This window comes from Pholcus phalangioides, unplaced genomic scaffold, assembly GCF_987345545.1.
Source record: "Pholcus phalangioides strain wild (caught in Gottingen) unplaced genomic scaffold, Ppha-v1.0 ptg000039l_1, whole genome shotgun sequence".
Classification (NCBI taxonomy): Eukaryota; Metazoa; Arthropoda; class Arachnida; order Araneae; family Pholcidae; genus Pholcus; species Pholcus phalangioides.
Window position 1 is genome coordinate 10,582,031 of NW_028301625.1, and position 19,052 is coordinate 10,601,082.

General features: G+C 33.3%; 1 protein-coding gene across 1 annotated transcript in view; it reads right to left on the bottom strand.

Moving 5' to 3' along the window:
* The window catches only part of LOC149065561 (tyrosine-protein kinase transmembrane receptor Ror-like), a 90,765-nt gene that overhangs the window by 11,421 nt on the left and 60,292 nt on the right, over positions 1–19,052 (bottom strand). The window contains exons 3-5 of the mRNA XM_089253787.1: positions 18,899–18,960; positions 17,182–17,481; positions 11,765–11,837 (exon numbers count right to left, since the gene is read on the bottom strand). Of these exons, the coding sequence (XP_089109913.1) occupies positions 11,765–11,837; positions 17,182–17,481; positions 18,899–18,960 (435 nt within the window). The remainder of the gene's footprint in view (positions 1–11,764; positions 11,838–17,181; positions 17,482–18,898; positions 18,961–19,052) is intronic.

Here is a 19,052-nt window from a genome sequence, read left to right on the forward strand (position 1 = left end):
CATGGTTAAGCACTTGAATTAATAGGGATGAAGTTCGGATGAATTGTTTGAGACTTCACTGTGTTCTAGCCAGTGTAATACCGGGGGCCTGCGTGCATTTTTTTCTGTGGGCTAGTTTTACAAGGGTGGATTTTTTTCTTATCAAAACAAGAATTAAGATTGTCATAAATTATACAGGGTGTCCTGTAAGTCCTGATTCAGCCTTTATCTCATCAGCCATTCGTCGTAGCGGTATAGTTTCAATTTGAAAAAAAATGCTCAAAATATGTTCAAAGGTATTCTGGTAAAATCCATGTTTCTAAGTGCAATATTCGCTGAGATATTTGATTTAAAAACTAAAAAAAGTTGGGAAAGACTAGCATAAAGTAACAGACAAAGCTTTTTTGCTTCACTTACACTGTTTTTCCCAACTTTTCACCGATTTTTTGGTTCAAATATCTCAGCGAATATTGCACTAAGAAACATGTAATTAGTTTTGTTGGCCTCAAGAGAGACGGGATAAAAACTTTCATAATTAGAAATTAGAGGACAGAGAGACCGTATATAAAAATTTAGATTATTTTATTCAATGCACGCAGTAATTTCACTCTCGGAACTGATACAGAGGGATTCTTCAATACATTTTGCGCATTTTGAATTAAAGCCATACCTCTACGGCGAACGGTTGATAAGATAAAGGCCGAATTCTGACTCACAAGACAACCTGTATATCCCATCTCAGAATAAATGGTACCTAAATATGCAAGGATCCACTAGATCAAAAAGCAGGCACCTGACATGCATGCTGCACAGGCGCCGTTTGGCGATGTTTGATTGATGAATAGGTATTATCTGAATGACATAGCACAACAAACTCCTGGTCGTTAGTTTTTTTCCAACATATTCATATATGCCAAAAAAGCAACTTCACGGATGTCTAGTAGCCATTATAAGTACAGCCTGTCTGTCAGACCACAGAAGACCCGGGCTCTGTCCCTTCCGGGATGTAAGCCCTTTACCCGGGTGGGTTGGGTCATGCTGGGCATATGAGTACAGTACTGGGCATATGAGTACAGTATATGTATAAGTACAGCCTAGCGATAAGGTAACTTCGTATTTTGTAGACCACATACTGCATTCGCGACGAGTCACACGAGTTGCCGTATAATTTCAGTCATGTTTCAGTTTCTCAGTATGATCTCATTTATTATCTTAAAAACTAACTAGAACTTCGCGATATTGTGGGATCTTGGTGAAGTGCGTAATTATAACACGGGTCTTTTCTTGAGTCACGATCACTGTTCATGACCCGCATTAAGCAAAGAGCACACAGAGCCACCCTTAGGGATGAGCGACAGGTGTGGTCTCAGCGGGCCCCGCGTTTTGGGGGTCCTCGCATTTATATAATAATAATTTCTTTCATAAATTCTGAATTTTCGTCAATCCTGCAAATCTGCATTTTTATCTGAAATAATTGTAGAATTATTTCTTTCGTATTTCTCTTTAGCAAAAATTCAGAATTTTTTTTCATCAATTCTGAATTTCAGAACTTTCGTTATTTCTGAGAAATTCTGAATTTTTATCAATTCTGGAGTTGTTTCTTTCATTTATTCTGATTTTTCATAGGTACTGGAATTATCTCTGTCAATTACTTTTCTTATTTTCGATTCATCAATTCTGAATTATCAATCAATTATCAAATGAATGAATTCTTAATCATTATGAATCAATTCTGAAATTATTTATTTCATCGATTTAAAATTTTATTCAGTTCGAAATTTTCATTAATTATTTTTGTATAGACCTTTTTTAAATACTCCTGTAGAATTTGTAATAATGTATCAATTTTTGGATGTCGGTTCCCTTTTCCAACAGAATATATAAAATTGGGCTAAGAGGCCCTGTGTGTGAAATTATTACAACACCTCTGGCAAAGTTATTATTTTCTTTCTGGGCCATGCGTCCGGTAAGGGACGCCCTGAGAGCACCTACATGGCAACTCTAACACATGCTTAAACTAAGACCGGTATAATGTGACTTATTCAATACAACTTTAATGGAGTAATTTAATTGCGGTGACGAGCAAGACTTCACGGCCATGATATCAGTTGTGATCATCGAGCCTACTTGGGTGCTCTATTGAGCACCGTGGTGCTCGCGAGATATAAAATTGAACTTACCTGTTTTAGAATTTCTATACTTAAAAATGAAGAAAACTTTTTAAAGTGTCAACAAATGAGCTAACCTGCACTTTCCATGATGAGACAATCAGAAAGAACTCAATGCAAAATTATGCATTCTCAATTATCGGTGGATCATATTCGGGAAATTAAGGAAAAAAATCTCGCGGGTAGGAATGAAATAATCCCCCAAATTCCGTAACGAATAAAATCAACAATTTTATGTTGTAAGTATTGAAAAATAATTCCTTAAAATAACGTGATAAAATTCATTATCAAACCTCCGATTCAAGTGATGTGATTTGTTTCTGGCTCTTCGTCGCCTCTCTTGTCAGCTGAGCGGATGATTCATCTATAATCGATACTCATGATTGATGTACGGAATACGAGCCACCGAAAATTACCCTTATCATCTAATGTCCAAACAATGATAAATAATAATATTCTTATATATAACAGATCGATAATGTATTTGAATTGAATTCATTCAGAAACGCAGACGCATCTGATTCAGACTGAATCTAATTCATCTTCTTCTTCTCCCAAAAAAAATAGAGCCAAGGGTGGAATAATTGAAGGCTCATGAAGCAATCTAAACACTAATTTTGCATATACGTCTAGACATTTTAGTATCATGTACAAGACGATGTTGTGGGAAAGGGGGCCGGTGTTATTAAAGTCCATCAAAAATTTCGGTAATGATCTTGGGCTACTACATTCAATGAGATACCCTCCTCATCCTCCTCTTAATGGAATTTCTTGTTCTAAGGAAATGTCCAGAAGAAAGTATTCCTCTTCTATTCTTCTTGAGTTAAAGAACATGTTCAAGAAGATGCCAAGGATACGTCATCTTTGACAAATTGCCTGGAAGATTGATGGTACTCTAGGTGTCTCGGCAGGAAAAGAATAAAAAAAAGTCTACTCAGGTGTCGGAGGGAATAGTGAAGGTTTTTAGTAAGATAAAACTCTTCAAAGATTGACGTTTTGCCTATCTACGGTAATATCGTAAAACTTATAATTTGAAAACAAAGCACAAATTTTTACTAAATATAAAAATCTTTCCAGACAGAATCAGCAAAAAAAAATCCCATAATTTTAAAAGTTTTCTCTTGTCAAAAACTCATATCCAAAAGCTGTTATTCCAACAAGTCTGGATAAACAAAACAAATAAAGTTTTATAATTACTATTTAGGGGTATTTAATATACAGCGCCTAAAAACTCACTTTACCGAGTAAACTTCCGTGTCATACACACACCGCATAGATTCATAATCATTAGGATGATTTCATTTGACAAGTTTCTGAAAGTTTTGGATGGAAAAAAAATGTATTATATGATGTATTTCGGCGTCTATATAATTTTTTATGAATAAATTTTATCCCGATAATTCTAGTCATTTTCATCCCCATGCCAGTCTCGGTAAAGAAATAAATTTTCAAAAAAAGTTTCGAGATAATCATATTCTAGGGAGTTTGAGGCAAAACTCATTTCCGACTTAACCCTGGCACTCGAGTCGATGTACCGATAGCCCAAGGTAATGAGAAAGAGACTGTCTGGAATCCACAAGTGGCTTTTCCCCTTCCTCTTTTACGACAACGAAGATTGGAGACAAACTCCCGTTTTCCCAACCATCACATCCTATCCAGACAAGCAGCCCATGGAGTATGGCTAAGTTATCAAGGACCAATCGGCTATGACAGTAGTAATCTTTATGTCTGGCCTGCAGCGACGGGGTCCCGCACACACACACATAACGAATGCTCTCCAACATCCACACCATGCATCCTTCCTTCCTTCCTTTTCATCCATATTGGAAGGCTGGATCCATCTTGCTGAAACCTTCATTTAACGTGAACCCACCTTGACGAGGGCTCTGATCATTTCCGTCGCTCGATCCACTCCATTAGAAGGCTTTACTGGTCCGGAACTGAACCCATTCAAGAAAGGAAAAGTGCAAGAAACACTTCCTCGGGGTTTATTAATGATCTCTTCAGACATGTAAACATTCCCATGTCTGACGTTTTGTGGATAATACACTACTTCAAAATAGCGAAATATTTTTCTTATAGCCATTTTTCCCAATTTTAATCATACAGGGTATTTCGTAAAACGGGTAAAACGGTTTCTCCGCATTTATAATGCTGTTTTTTTTTTCAAATTTCCTCCGTTTTTCCGAATTCGAATATGTCGGTGAAAATTGCACTTAGAAACGTGAAATTTTTTTTTTGTTGGCATCGGGAGAGGTAGGGAAATAACTTTCTAATTGGGTTTTTAAGATAGACAGACATGACCACCCACAGAGAGACCATCTTGGGATGGTATGCGCTCTTTTCCTAAGGGATGGACGGTCTCGAAAAGGTTGTCCGTGTAAAAAGGGTGTCCGTATAAAAAATTAACATTTTTATTTTAATAACTATACAATCCCTTGCAACATGAATGACATATTTCAGTACACACAGTACCACACGTTATTTGGATAATTTTTCTAATTGAAAGTATGCCTCTAGGATCAACGGTTCGCCAGTAAAATGCCATGCGCCCTGTTACCTATACGCCCTGTATATTTAAACTTGGAATAGACTGCGACGAATTTTTGTGTTTCTTGATCATGTGTGTAAAATTGGAATAAGCAAAGTGGAAAATTAAATAATTTTATTGCAAAACATGATGTTGTGATACAAAAGCGACAGCGTATTTCTTCAATCTCTGAACATGCAGACCAATCGCGCAATATACAGTATCTGTATTTCGTATTGGGTTGACCATAATTATAAGAGAGGTAAGTAAATGCTCGATTTTTATTATAGTTAACAAATTCTCATCTAAAATATGTTTGCAACATTGATAAACTATTATTTCATTCTTATTCGCTTAATTATTCAGTACTTGATAGTTAATATTTAACCAATTAGTACATTAACAAAAGGCTGTTGCATAATCCAATTAACTCGTTAATCTAATTTATATTGACCCACTGGAAGGACTTGTAGTCCCTTGGGGTCACAGAGTGTCTGTGCGATCGTAATGCTATTTTTTTGTGTTTTTCTCTGTTGTTTTGATTGTATGTTTTATGTGTTGTGCTCAGTCCAATAAATAAATAATTTTGTATCGGTCTTTTGAATGTATTCCGTGAACCATTTATATTTATTGTCTTTTCTTCTCTTACCCAAGTCTGTAACTGGGCAATACTGGCCTGTTGAGATGTGTATATAAGTAAATAAATCTGTCAGTGTCCGAGGGATGTCGGTAGACATTGTGTATGTGCTAAATTGTGAAAAACATTGGTGAGTAGTAATTACTTGAAAATAATATCATGGTAACAAACTAAGATTTTGAAAGCCTCTGAAAAAGTAAACATGAGTAGAATTTTCACAATAATTTTTAAAAAACAATTATTATTCAATTAATTTATATTACTTAACCCTGGATAACTAAACTTAAATCAGTGTTACTCAGTAACTAATAATAGTCGGTATTCTATTAGACGAATGTTTAGTTGTCTAAAAGGGTTGAAATAATTGTTACGCAATATATCATTCTCACATGTTCTGAAACCATATATTTACTAGATATTTATTTTCATTGATCGCTTGAAGGTAAAACTGCGTTGACTTTCGTATAGCATTTATTGACCAAGTTGAATCAATAACCTTAATTCTAAAGGACTATTAGGAAGATTGCTTTTCATTCATGTCACTTTCCACGTCATGTTATCTTCGTGGTCTTTCCAACACCCGTCAGAAACGGAACACAGTCCGTCCGGACTTCCAGGACTAAACAAAAGTAAATGGAGGAAAGCTTTTAGGAGTTGCAAGGAACTATTCTTGACTGTCGGAAAGTATTTTATGACGGCTTTTTTTTTCTTTCTTTCTTTTCCAGTTTGTTCCGAAAAACGTGAGGATGAAGGAAAAAGAAGTCCAGCCTTGACCACCAGCTGTCGTGAGAAAAGGACGGAAACCAAACGTGCAACACTTTGCTGACAAATTACCTCAATACGGTTGTCAACACGTCAGGCATTTCGGTCGTTTATTCAACCGTTTTCTATTAGTTTTTTTGTTACAGACCACGTCTAAGCTGTATATATGAAGAGTGATTCTATTATATAAAAATGTTCCAAATTGTTTGTCCAGCGGACTATCTCTGCAATAGTTCACTTTAGAAACATACTTCCAATTGTAATGATTTCAAATGACGGGCGGTTACTTAAAATGTCATAAATAGTTTGAGGGATTGTATACATATAGAACAAATTATGCAGACCCTATGTGCTAGAACTTTCTAGCTATGTTTTTTAATGTAATATAGAGATAATCAAGTTTTTAGCATATATGCATTGCTAGTGACAGATACTCCACTCAACAAACCAACAAACAATTTGGCGTAGCCTGTAATGTACAGTATAAGGAGTATAAGGTCACTCGTTCACAATGCAGTCTACACATACCACAGCAATCCACTGAAATATAGCAGCGAAACATTCATAAACTTGTTCATTATTCAGATAATTTAGCAAAATCCACTTGACTTTGTCTTAACAGATGGCGCTAGTACAATAGCTACATTTTCACTAGTCTTCCAGACGAAATATTGGATTTTGTTTTACTTCAATTACTTTTTTTAGAATCAAAATATTCATCTATATCCAGAGGTTCATTTATGATTTTGCCGCCTGTTGGCTACATGAATTTTGCCACCCTTCTTCCATTCTAGACTAATTTTCTTGACTACTCTTTCCTCGCATTCGCCACCCTGTATTATAACCTTCTTGCCCCCCCCTCCCACTCCTGCAGGTACAACTGTGTCTCTAGAGTCACTCGTTTGGTCATTCACATGCTTGCTCACGCTTCAAGTCACTCTTTTGCTCACTCACGTGCTTGCAAACTCTCTAGGTTACTATTTTAGTCACTCACTGACCTAGTCCCTTGCTGTCTGAGCAGAGGTGGACTTATTGAGGGTTACAGAAATTTCGCCAACCTTCTATTACACTAATTTTGTTGGCAACTCATTCCTCAAATCTGCCACGCCTCTGAACTTCCAGCCCTGAGCTACATCCCACTAAAAAAAGCCTTCCCTGTAAATACGCCACTGTGTATATGAACTTCTTTAAGTTCATAAGTCAGTAATTAGAAATTTTTTCCCCTAAAAATAAGAATGCAGGGCAAACAGTTCGCCGAAATACAATCCCGTATGTACCAAGGTGTAAGGCCACGCTGATAATTTTCGTCATGAACCTTGTAAGCGTCATGTCATGCAATGATTTTGGCGCCATCTCTCTTTCATAAGTTGAAGCTTCTAAATAGAACTGAACCGGTTTACCCGTATATTCGGCTGTAATATTATCGAACTGGTCAATCATTTTATACCAATCAAAAAAGACAATCCTCGAAATCAAAAATGGCGGATGCAATATCTCTAGATAAATACATGAAATTTGAAAATGGGTAATGATCTTTATTAATTCACGTTTTTTTCTCTGTTTTATTTATTAATTTTTTTTTTCTTTTTTGAGTACATATATTTTTTGAGCAATCAACTTCTCCTCATTATTTTCATGCATCTCATTTACGTTTAATTTTCGAACGTTTTTCACTAATTTTTTTTTCCTCATTTCCCCTCATTTATTAGAACTAATTCGTTCGAACTCTTCTCTTATTATTATTATTATTATTTTTAATTTCATTCCTAGTTTTTTTTTATTCGAGAAAAAAGATCCATGAGTTTATTGCCTCCTCTTACTCCACTCAACGGCGTTTGCTTCGTAATTGGATTCAACGTAGTTTATTTTTTTAATTCTTTTTCAGAGAAAGGGAGTACTTTTCAGCAAAAAATTTATATATTGTCTATATCTTAATTTGGTTTCTCTTCGAATTGTTTTCCTATTGTTTTACTTGGTTTTAATAGAATTATTAATTTTATTTACTAATGATTTGAAGATTTTGTACTAATTACGACCCGTTGCTGACGACGAGCACCGGGGTGATCATTGTAACGGTCGAAAGTGCTCCGTGTTTATGCTAAGTTTCATATACTTGCAATGTATTTTGAATCCCTAATTAAATAACCTGTTGAGTTTTGTTGATTTGAATTCGAGCATATTTCACAGTTGTCACATGGTTGTCGAGTGCTCCTTTTGTGATGGATACAAGTAGTGGTCGCGCGAGCTCTCCGTCTTAGCATGTGATAAACGTGTGGGTAAAAAAAATTTTTCCTAAATTTCTGTGACATTGTTCGGTGCGCCATCTGTTTTACATAGGTGGTAGTAAATACTGTGAAATTTTCACTAACCCCCACCCTACAATGTTTGAAATCTGTTTTTATTCCATATTTACTTACTGTAGTTTATTTTTCCCGTTGCTTTTCCTATATAAAATAGAGAGAGCGGCCGTCAAATTTTATTGCAATGCCTGGTCAGAGGTTCTTAACTTTTTGTGTTCCATGGACCCTTTGAACCAATGTTACCATTAAACCCCCCCCCCCCATTTGTCAATAAGATACGGACCCCTTTACCGAAAAATATTCCTTATATAAATGAAAAAAACAATAAATTAGTTTTTGTTGGAGAGGTACTACGAGGTCCGAGAACTCCTGGTTAATAACCACTGGCCTTATCGAATTCTTAATCAAGGTATCCTATGTGACATCATAAATGACGGGTCATCAACTCATGAAACTTTAATCCTCAACTTTTTAAATAAAATTTGATGGCAGGTTTTTTTTCGTATCAAAAAAGTGGAAAGGTAAGAAATAACGTCAGTAACTTACCGTAGTTTGCAAATAACCAAATGCAAATATCAGAGGACTTGGATGACATTTCATAGTACCTGGTGTCATCAATGTTCAATAGGTGGCGCAACAAACAACTAAAAATATACATACGATGTCTCCTGATTTGAAACATCCAGACTTTTCACTAGATTCGCGCATTTCCCAATCATATTATTGAACCGTGTTTTCAACTCAAAGTACTGTTTGAAATATTTATTTATTTATACCGTAAGAGAGTTTTTATCAATGTTTGTTCAATGGATTTTCCTCTCTCAAAAAAAATTCGGATTTTTTTTTTCAAGTTATTTTTTAAGATAATCCATAATAAATTGGGTAAAAAAACATCGCAATGAAGTTTGTATACGTATATCGACCGTCTCTCTCTCTCTCTCTGTCTAAAAATAATAAAAACCTCACCAAATAGAATCCCGGTTATGTTCAACAAGAAAGAGAGAGAGAGAGTGAGGGGAACATTCGCCAAGGATAGGTAACCAGGAGATGAACGCAAAAACAAAAACAAAAAAAAACAATGAATCCAAAGCCAACCATGAAGAAATAAATATATCTCGTGTCCTTCTTGTCCCTTAATCCCTTCTCTATGAACTCTGCAATCCTTTTGGCCGAAGCTTGTGCCTTTAATCTTTTACTTGAAGATGGTTTTGGGTATAGCTCGGGGATCCATTGCGTTGACAACACTCCTTGCATCAGCAATCCATCACAACTGCCAAGTAACATTGAACCTCAAAACATGTGGCATCGTTCTCGCGGTGATATGGATACAACAATAAAACAGAAAGAAATGTATCCGCGTTATTATTTTCCTTCTTCCCATCATCTCGGTCCATCACAAAAATGCACCACTCAGCCTTAAACAGTAAATTTTCTACTGTATTATTAAATATATATATTTTTTTCTTTTTTATTTTCGTCCATTCGTGAAATATGAGTATCTATCGAGATGACTGGTTTGTAGCACGCGATGATCAAACGATCATCGGAAAAGAAAGTGTTGCTCGATTCCCATTTTATGTTGATAAATGATGACAGTAGTTGTTGTTGCTGAAGCTTGATCCGCTATCTAGGATCGTATTGAAATCATTCGTGGTGATATGTAAAATATTAATATAAAAACAGCGATTTTTTTGAGTGATAGATTGAATAAATGGTTAATGTTTTCGTTTAATGTTTACTTTAATTCAGTGTTCTTCAATCGCTGGTCCGCACGAATTTTTTGAAAGTCCGCTGAAAAATTTCGTCCAATCTTTGTGGCCGCTACGTAATTTCAGATTTGAAAAAATAAATTAAATGGTCCTAAATTTGTTTTTATTTTTGTTTTGCTGTTGGTTAGTCTGAAAATTATTATTTTTTCCTTTTTATTTATCTTTTGTTACTCCACAAAATATTTTCCACATTAATTCATTTTTTGCAAGTTCGCATAATATTTTACATATTTATTAATTTTTTCCGGTAAGCAAATTATTTCTCCTATTTATTCATTTTTTTTAGGTCCGCAAAAATATTACTCCGATCCCTTTTTTTTGCAGCTCCTGTTTTTTGCAAATTTTTTTCCAAATGTATTCTGTTCGTACTGGTTCGAAAATTACTTCTTCTATCTCTCCATTTCTTTTTTGCTGGTTCCACAAATTATTTTTCCCATCCATCTTTATTTATTTTTTGCCAGAGTCTACAAATTATTTTCAATATTTACTCATTTTTTTGGCGGTCCAGAAGTTATTTTCCATATTTATTTTTTTCCGGACCACACACAAAAATCATTTCCCATATTTATTCCTTTTTTTTTTGTCCGGTCCGCAAATTATTTCTCCCTTTTCCACCGGTCCACGAAATTGTTCTACTGTTTTCACCGGTATAAAAAGGTTGAAGAACACTGCTTCAATATCTTCCCGAATTCCTACACGGTTGAGTCACGTTATTGTGACTACTTTCAACTTTTGAAATCAGCTGTGCGTAGCTAATGAAATAAGGCTAGCTGAGAGTTGGTTGAGAATGTGAATATGAGGCGTATTCCGGAAATGTGTCATTACTGTCGATACAAAAAATAATAATAAATAATTAATAAAAAATCTGTAATCGATTTTTGGGAAAAAGTTAACAGCATTATTGAGATCTAAGTTCACTGATATTTTTGAAAGTGTAATACTTCCAATCATCTTGATTATGAACCGATTTTTGCAGGATCATGCAACAACAATCTATAAATGTTGATTTTCTTTTTTGAGACGTAGGGTTCTAGAACAGCAATTTTTTACATTTTATATTAGTGATTTTTATCAGTTTATAACGTTTTTCATATTCATGAGAGTTATTGTCTGAATTTTTTCACTCGTTTACAATTTATTATTTGAATTTTTACTCGTTCGTTTCATTCATTTTTAACATTTTTATACTCATCATATATATATACACATTGTATTTTTTAATTTTATATTCGTTTTTGATATATATTGTCTATTTTTTTTTTCTAGGCTACTGTGTTTTTTTTTTCTCAAACTATAAATATAGTTGGAATGATGATAAATATATATAAATTATACGGAATGTCATGTTTCCCTAAGATGTCGTAAAATTATTGAAAGCTCTCATGATCAAAACAATGCATTTTCTTACCTAGAAGAAGATTGGAGCCATGGTGCATGTCACTTGCAGTACGGAATGAAAATATTCGGCGTTTTATTACGTGCAATTCTTGAAATTATATTCATCGAGTCTTTATAGTTCTCAATTAAGCTAAGGCATTTCAAAATGATATTGTCTTCCGTCGACAAAATCAAACTCATCAACGATTTCAGACATTTCATGAAAAATCATAAAAACTTACCTTCCACCCAAAGCAGGAAAATGCAAAAACGGCGGCGGGAAACTCGGGATCATCGATGGCGAATGCATCCGTCCTATAAAAAAAAAAAACAACAACAAAAAACAATTTCTAATATAATCACATGGACAAAAAAAAAAAACCTAAAAAAATTCAAAAATTTCCTTTATTCTCTCTCACTTTGATCACTCGATCTACATAAATAACAATAAGTTTTGACACCAGATAACAAAAAAACTAAATATTCTGTTCCTAATAATCCAAAAAAAAAAGTCTTTAAGACTCGTGTAAAATTCTCCGAAGTCTAATAAACACGCTAATCTACTTACTACCGTTTGCCCAAGACCTATTTAGTAAGAATTTATTGGGTTTTTCTTGGTTGTAACAAGAAAAAAAAAGGGTGGTGATCAAGCACATCCCCTAAAGTATAACGTTATTCACACATTTATAAAACTTAATATGTAATCTAGAAGACAAGCAAAATAGCTATTTACGGGGGGGGGGGGGGGTAAGAAAAGAACTCGGCCATGAATGGGTTAGACCGTTTTCATTTTCAAAATACGAGACAGGAAAGGTCGTAACCGCTAAGCCAACAACAAATTAACTCGACTCTCACTTCTTTCTCATCTAAGAAAACCTTTTTTTTTTTCATGTCTTAGACCAGGTCTTGATGGGTCTAGAGACTCTTTTTTTTGGACCTTTCCGCTCTTCCCTCTTCCGATTATGAACCTCTTCTTTATAAATCTTCATCTTTTAGCGACAGAAATTGCAAAATCGATAGAGTTTTTTTTTTTTTTTTTCTTGGCGTTGTTTCTTCTTGGTTTGTGTTCTTCGTGTGTATATGGATGTGTGTGTCTAGCATCCGCCTCTTACGTATCAAAACGCAATTTACCTGAAGGGGGAGCTCCAATATATATATATATATATATAAAGGGCGGAGGGACACAAAGTTTTCGAGATAGCCAAGATGTGTCAATGGTGAGTGAGGTATGTAGTGTTGTGTAAGTGGGGTGTGTTTAATGGTTTTTTGAAATTGCTATTTTTTGCTATTCTCTGTTTCTTTCGAGATCTTTTTTTCTCTCTCTCTCGTATTCCACGGGCATGTTAAAGCCAACAATTTGCATGGATAAAAGGATTTTTTTTTTTATTATTGTTATTATTCAGCCGTTATTAATGAAAAAGATGGCGTTTTGGTGGTAAGGAAACGAAAAAAAACTTTTTTTTTATTGGTTTTGTTTCTAAGAATTACGTACGATTCCATGTGTGTGTGTGTTGTGTCAACCCTTCGATAATTGCTTAATTCTTCGATGACATGTTTCAAGCTGAGGCTTTTACTGTTTTTTGTTGTTTTTTTTTTTTTTTTTATGAAAAAAATATTTTTTTATCGATATTTGAAAATTTGTGTAATCAGAGGAAAATAGAATAAAAAATGGATTCTAAAACTGGTTTGTGATTTTATTTGTTAAAATATTGGTCGTGACAAATTAATTTTGTCATGTTTTGTGATTTTTTAAGAGATTAAAACAGATATTGAACTTTATATTTTGAAAAATAGCTTTTTTATTTTTTTAAAATAATATTATTTTAAATTTCATTAAAAAAAATTTTTTTAATCTTTATTTTATAATATTATATAAAATAATTATATAATAGTTATATAATTATATTATAATATTATCTTCTTTAAAATGTTAAGACATGATTTTTCTTAAGATTTTTAATGTATCGTTTTTTTTTTAGATTATATAAAGGTTGTCCTGTAAGTGCTAATGCGGCCTTTATCCCATCAACCGTCAGTCGACGTATGGTTTCAATTTAAAAAATGTTCGAAAGGCGTTCAAAATTTACCCTGTATCAGTTTTGTGAGTGAAAATACAATGTGTCACAAAATAGAGAATATACATTCTTATACGGTCCCCCCTGTCTTCTAACTTCCAATTAGAAAGTTGGTGCCGCGTATTTCCTGAGGTCTACAGAAAAAATCCCATGTTTCTAAATGCAATATTCGCTAAGATATTTTTATTCAAAAATCGGAGAAAAGCTATGAAAAAACAGAAAACAAACTAATGGACAACGCTCCTTTCTCTCATTTGCCCTGTCCTTTCCCGACTTTTCTCCGATTTTTTTAATTCGAATATCTCAGCGAATATTGAACTTGGAAACTTGAGGGGAGTTGGCCTCAGGAGATACAGGACAACAACTTTTTAATTGGAAGTTATAGGACGGGGGAAGCGTTTAAAAATTTAGATTTTTTTTTTTACTTTGTTACACATTGTATTTTTATCCAGGGTTGTTTTTGAACGCCTTTTAAGCCTTTTAAATTGAAACTGTACCTCTACGACGGACGTTCGATGAGGTGAAGGTCACATCAGCACTTACAAGACACCCTGTGCCCTGTGTAACGGAGGATATTATAAGTGGCGGAGGGGCAAAGTTTCCGAAATAGCCAAGATGTGCCAATGGCATAGACTAAAGATATAAATCTTAATAAGATATATTATTCTTACTCTGTGGCCAATGGTGAGTGAGGTATGCAGTGTTGTGCAAGTGGGTTATTACATGTTTGATGGTTTTTTGAAATTGATATTTTTTGTTATTCTCTATTTCTTTCGTGAGTTGTTTTTCTTATTCCACGTGCACGTTAAAGCCAACAACAATTTGCATGCATAAAAGAAATTTTCCTTCATTCAGCCGTTATTAATGAAAAAGATGGCGTTTTGTTGGTAACGAAACAAAAAAATTATTTTTTTACTGGTTTTTTGTTCCTATGAATTTTGCATGTGTGTGTGTTACCCTTCCATAACTGCTTAATTCTGAGATGGCATCTTTCAAGCTGCGGCTTTTACTGTTTTGTTTGAAAGTGGAATAAAAGATGGGTTTTGAAAGGGCTTGATTTTATTTGATACAATGTTATTGATCATGGGAAATTTTATTTAAACAGGTTGTGATTTTTGAAGGGATTAAAGGGGATTTCGAACTTTTTTTTTTTTTTAAATCTTGGATTTTCAAGATGTGGTTTTTTTCTGGAAATTTTAAGACATGACTTTTTTTTGGATTTTTAAGATATCGTTTTTGTATGGTGAATACTGCCTGGTTTGCTCAGTCAAAACTTGTGAAGAAGAGCAAGCGAGATGTGGTATGAGTACAATAATAACTGTAAAGGTGTACTTGTACGAAGACGGTAAGAATTATATGTACTGTAATTTCCTGCATATACAATCTGTAGCAGCAGATAATCCATATTTGCAAAGTTCTAACAACCACATATGAAATCTTCAGGAATGGTATGTGTTGTTGGTCACGATTTTTTACAAAGAAATGGAAATTTTACTAGCACCTATAGCCATCTATTTTAATTTTTTTTTTCAATTATTTTATTCCTTTTCTGAATATTACTTTTATTCCATGCATATCCCTTCAAAATATTATTTTTCCCTCTCAAAAAAATGGAGATTGTACAAATCTATAAAATCAGCATCGAGAAATTTAAATAATTATAGCGTATAATCTCCGGATTACAGGCAGGAAATGACAGTACGAAAAATGATAGATTTTAAAAAGAAATACAAGGAGTTAGTGGCAAAAATTAAGAATTTCAATCGTCAATATCTTGAAAATTTTTCATTCAAATGTAACAGGATAACTTTATTTTCGAAAATAGGAAAATCCGCATATTTCATATTTCAATAATTAACATTTTTTATTAGGAGTCCTATAGAAGTTTCAAATTTTATGTTCACCCCCCCCCCCCCACAATTATTGTTATACGGGAGTGAAACTACCATAGCTCAATTTTTCATCTTTTACTGATATTTTTTCATATTTTACTTTAATTTTGCAATCAGTCATGATATATTTTGTTCTTCGGACACTTTATTGTGAAACATCCTGTATGCTAGAAGCATTACATACGTGAACAAAATTCATATAATCTAATTATTTGTTAACAACTGATTAAATTAATTCAGAAATGAATAAATTATTGAAGAATTTCAGTTCTTAATTTGATATAAAAAGCCATGGTAAACATGTTTTTAATTAATTTGAAGAAAAGGGCTTGAATTGTTCGATTAAAATTCTAATTTGCAACATTTATTATTCAAGTCATTTGATCATCTTTGTCGCACCACGATCATTTTCTGCATACGAGGGCTAATTAGACCGAGGCATACAATTTATTGCGATTCTGAGCGCGCCGCCTTTTTTTTATATTCACCAAGAGGTTATTATCATATTCAAGTGTTATTTTTATGATATTCCAAATTTTTCACAGAATGATGATATGCACTGGTATAATAAAAACCTTTATAAAAAGTTGTAATTTTTTTTTTGGAGTTTTCTACTTCATATTATGTACAATCACATTTCGGTTGTGTGAATAATTAACTGTCAAATCGACGTCGTAGACACTGATGATTTTGTCTTTATATAATCAGATAAAATTCTGAATAATCCGTCACGGTAATAGAATTAGGTTATAAGAATGATTTATTTTATTATTTATTTATTTAAATACATTCATCTTCAAGTACTTGAGGTATAGATTTTAATTAAGTTTACAAATAAAATTTAAATAAAAATATGTCCCGTGGAATATTATATTTTGTAAAATTCTATAATTCCACAGTTATAAAAATCACTGTGATAAAAAATAATTAACCTTCTATCGCCCATTGTCTATTTGAGTATATGTGGCAAATGCGTGGTCAAGAAAGACCCATTATACCCCATTTCTTTCCTCAATTTTTTTCAGTGTTTTTTCATTGCAAAATATGGCTATATAACAACTACAGTATCTTTTTATGTAGAAAGAGTTGATTCCTTGTCGGTGTCATTTTCTGAGAGCTGCTGAAATTTTACGTCATTGGAAGTTTATAAAAAGCGCACTAAATTGAGGTAAATGGAAATGAAGTTCATGGTATATAAATGGAGATGAATTTCAAGGTAAAAAAACTTTGCTAAGCCAGATTTTATCTGTTTATAGATAACATTAAAATCAATGCAATACTGTGTACTTTACCCTTAATTAACTATTTATTAGCTAATTAAAAAATCTACTTTATCAAATTGCTGTGCTGATGTATTGTTTCAATTAAAAATATGCTAAAAGCACCAATTTACAACCGTCTTTTTAGAAAAAAATAGTAATTTCAATACGGTTTTTTGGCGGTGAATCATAATGGGTTATACAATATACGTTGCAAGAGTTAAAGATTTGGCAGTTAAAACCTATTTCAGTCAAATTGAAAATTTTGTTGAAAAATTAAGGTTGAAATGGGCAATAGGAATTCCAATATATGACATCATACAAGTGAAAATGCTAAAGATTTATATAAATAATAAAATCCAAAGAAATTATGTTAACTTAAAAAACGGGTGCGATGACATTATACTCGCGCATTAAATTAATCAGTACTTACCCGCTTTAACGATGAGTATTCCGGTCGTTTCAGCACGATGCTCTCCGTTGGAAGACTCACATTTGTAAAAACCGGAATCATGAGTATCCAAATGAACCATCTTGAGCCTCGAGCCAACTTTCCCACCTCCAGGGTTGTAGCGCTTCACGTCAATTTTACCACGCTCAGCTTCCAAAGGCGCTTCATTTTTAAACCACGAAATATCAGGCGTAGGTCGTCCACGAAACTCACACTTCATTTTCACCGTTTCACCCGAATCTTTGGTAATGTTGGTCAAACTTTTCTCTATATACAAGAAGCCTTAAGAAACAAAAACAGGACAACAAAATTAACTAAAAACAAACAAACATATATATCCGTGTTTATTCCATGTTTCCATCTAATTAAAAAACTGATTTGATGCTAATAAGACGTAGAATACGGTATGAAGAATAAAACAAAACTGTTGAATCCAATGATATATTCTTTATTCTAACAGATCTTTAAAGGAAAAAGAAATGTATGGACGATATCTGAGGAACAAAATCGGTAAGAAAAACACATATATCACTTGAGGCCATTCACATGCACTCTCGATCTGGAGCGTCTTAAAAAGATGAGGCCTATGCAAACCGCAATATAAACGTGAGACGGGAGATCTTTCTCTTCGAAGAAGCTGTAATATTTCATACTCAACTTAAAAGAATATATAAGGCTATAAAAAAGTTTCGAATTTGAATAGAGTTATTACCTTAAGGAAAAAGAAAACGATCTTCACGAGAAAAAAATTGCTCTGAATCTCTTTTACTTTTTCTCAACGGGGCATCATGCTTATGGTTTGACAGCTTTCGAGATATTTGCTCGAATTCTATAGCGTTTGGAAGAATGAAGACTATATCTCAGGCAAAAAATAAATCTACCATTGGTGCCAAATAAGACCCATAATATGAATTATGAAATTCTCATTCACCCATTCGGAGTTTTTTTTTTAGATCGTACATCGTTCTTAGACTGAATTTTATTGTGGTCTCATTTATCACGCCATCTATTACACATCGATGACTTAGACACAGTGAAATATCACCGAAGCTCCTGAATATTTTCATTATGCTGCTTGCATTCTACGGTTCGCCAATGTTGTTTAGTCCTTTTGAGATGTTTTGCTTAGTCACTTTTCAATATGAGCAAAAACAGAGACATGCCATGAAATTTAGTTTTAGAAAGAGAAATTCCGAATTTAAAATTTATGTGTTGATGAAAGCTGTTGATTGTGTAAATGCATAGGCATAGGTTGAAAATGAATTCATAAATTTCCATTATGATTTCATGATTTGATACAAAATTCGGTATTTCCCCTCTCTCTCTCTCTCTCTACTCAGATCAAAATAGTGAAGAAAGAAAAAAAAAATCTCAAAGAAATAAATGGCAATAACTGAACACGGAATGCAAACAGCAATGTAAATATTGAGAGCTTAGATAAAATTCCATAGTGCCGTAGATGTGCAATAGATGGCGAAACAAACATCAGCAGAATATATAAGCATTTTATACAGACGATATTTTATACACTACAGTATATATATTTTTTTTAATTTCTATTTCAACAAAAAAAACTTCAAACAATGATGGAAATAATCGAAATTTAGAATATAAATATTCAAAAAATTTCATACAATGTTTTACATGCTATTTAGATATGATTTAGTATGATACATGTAGATTGTCAAATCAAACATACTTGAGTTTTCATTTTCATCGTGAACCCCAGGCTTCAGATTTGTTTCCATGTTTTTAAAATCACTGAAAAAAAAATTGCGAATAATTTCTACATTTTAACATATTCAAAATTTATTAATTATTTGTGCTGACAATATATGTAAGACATCGATCAT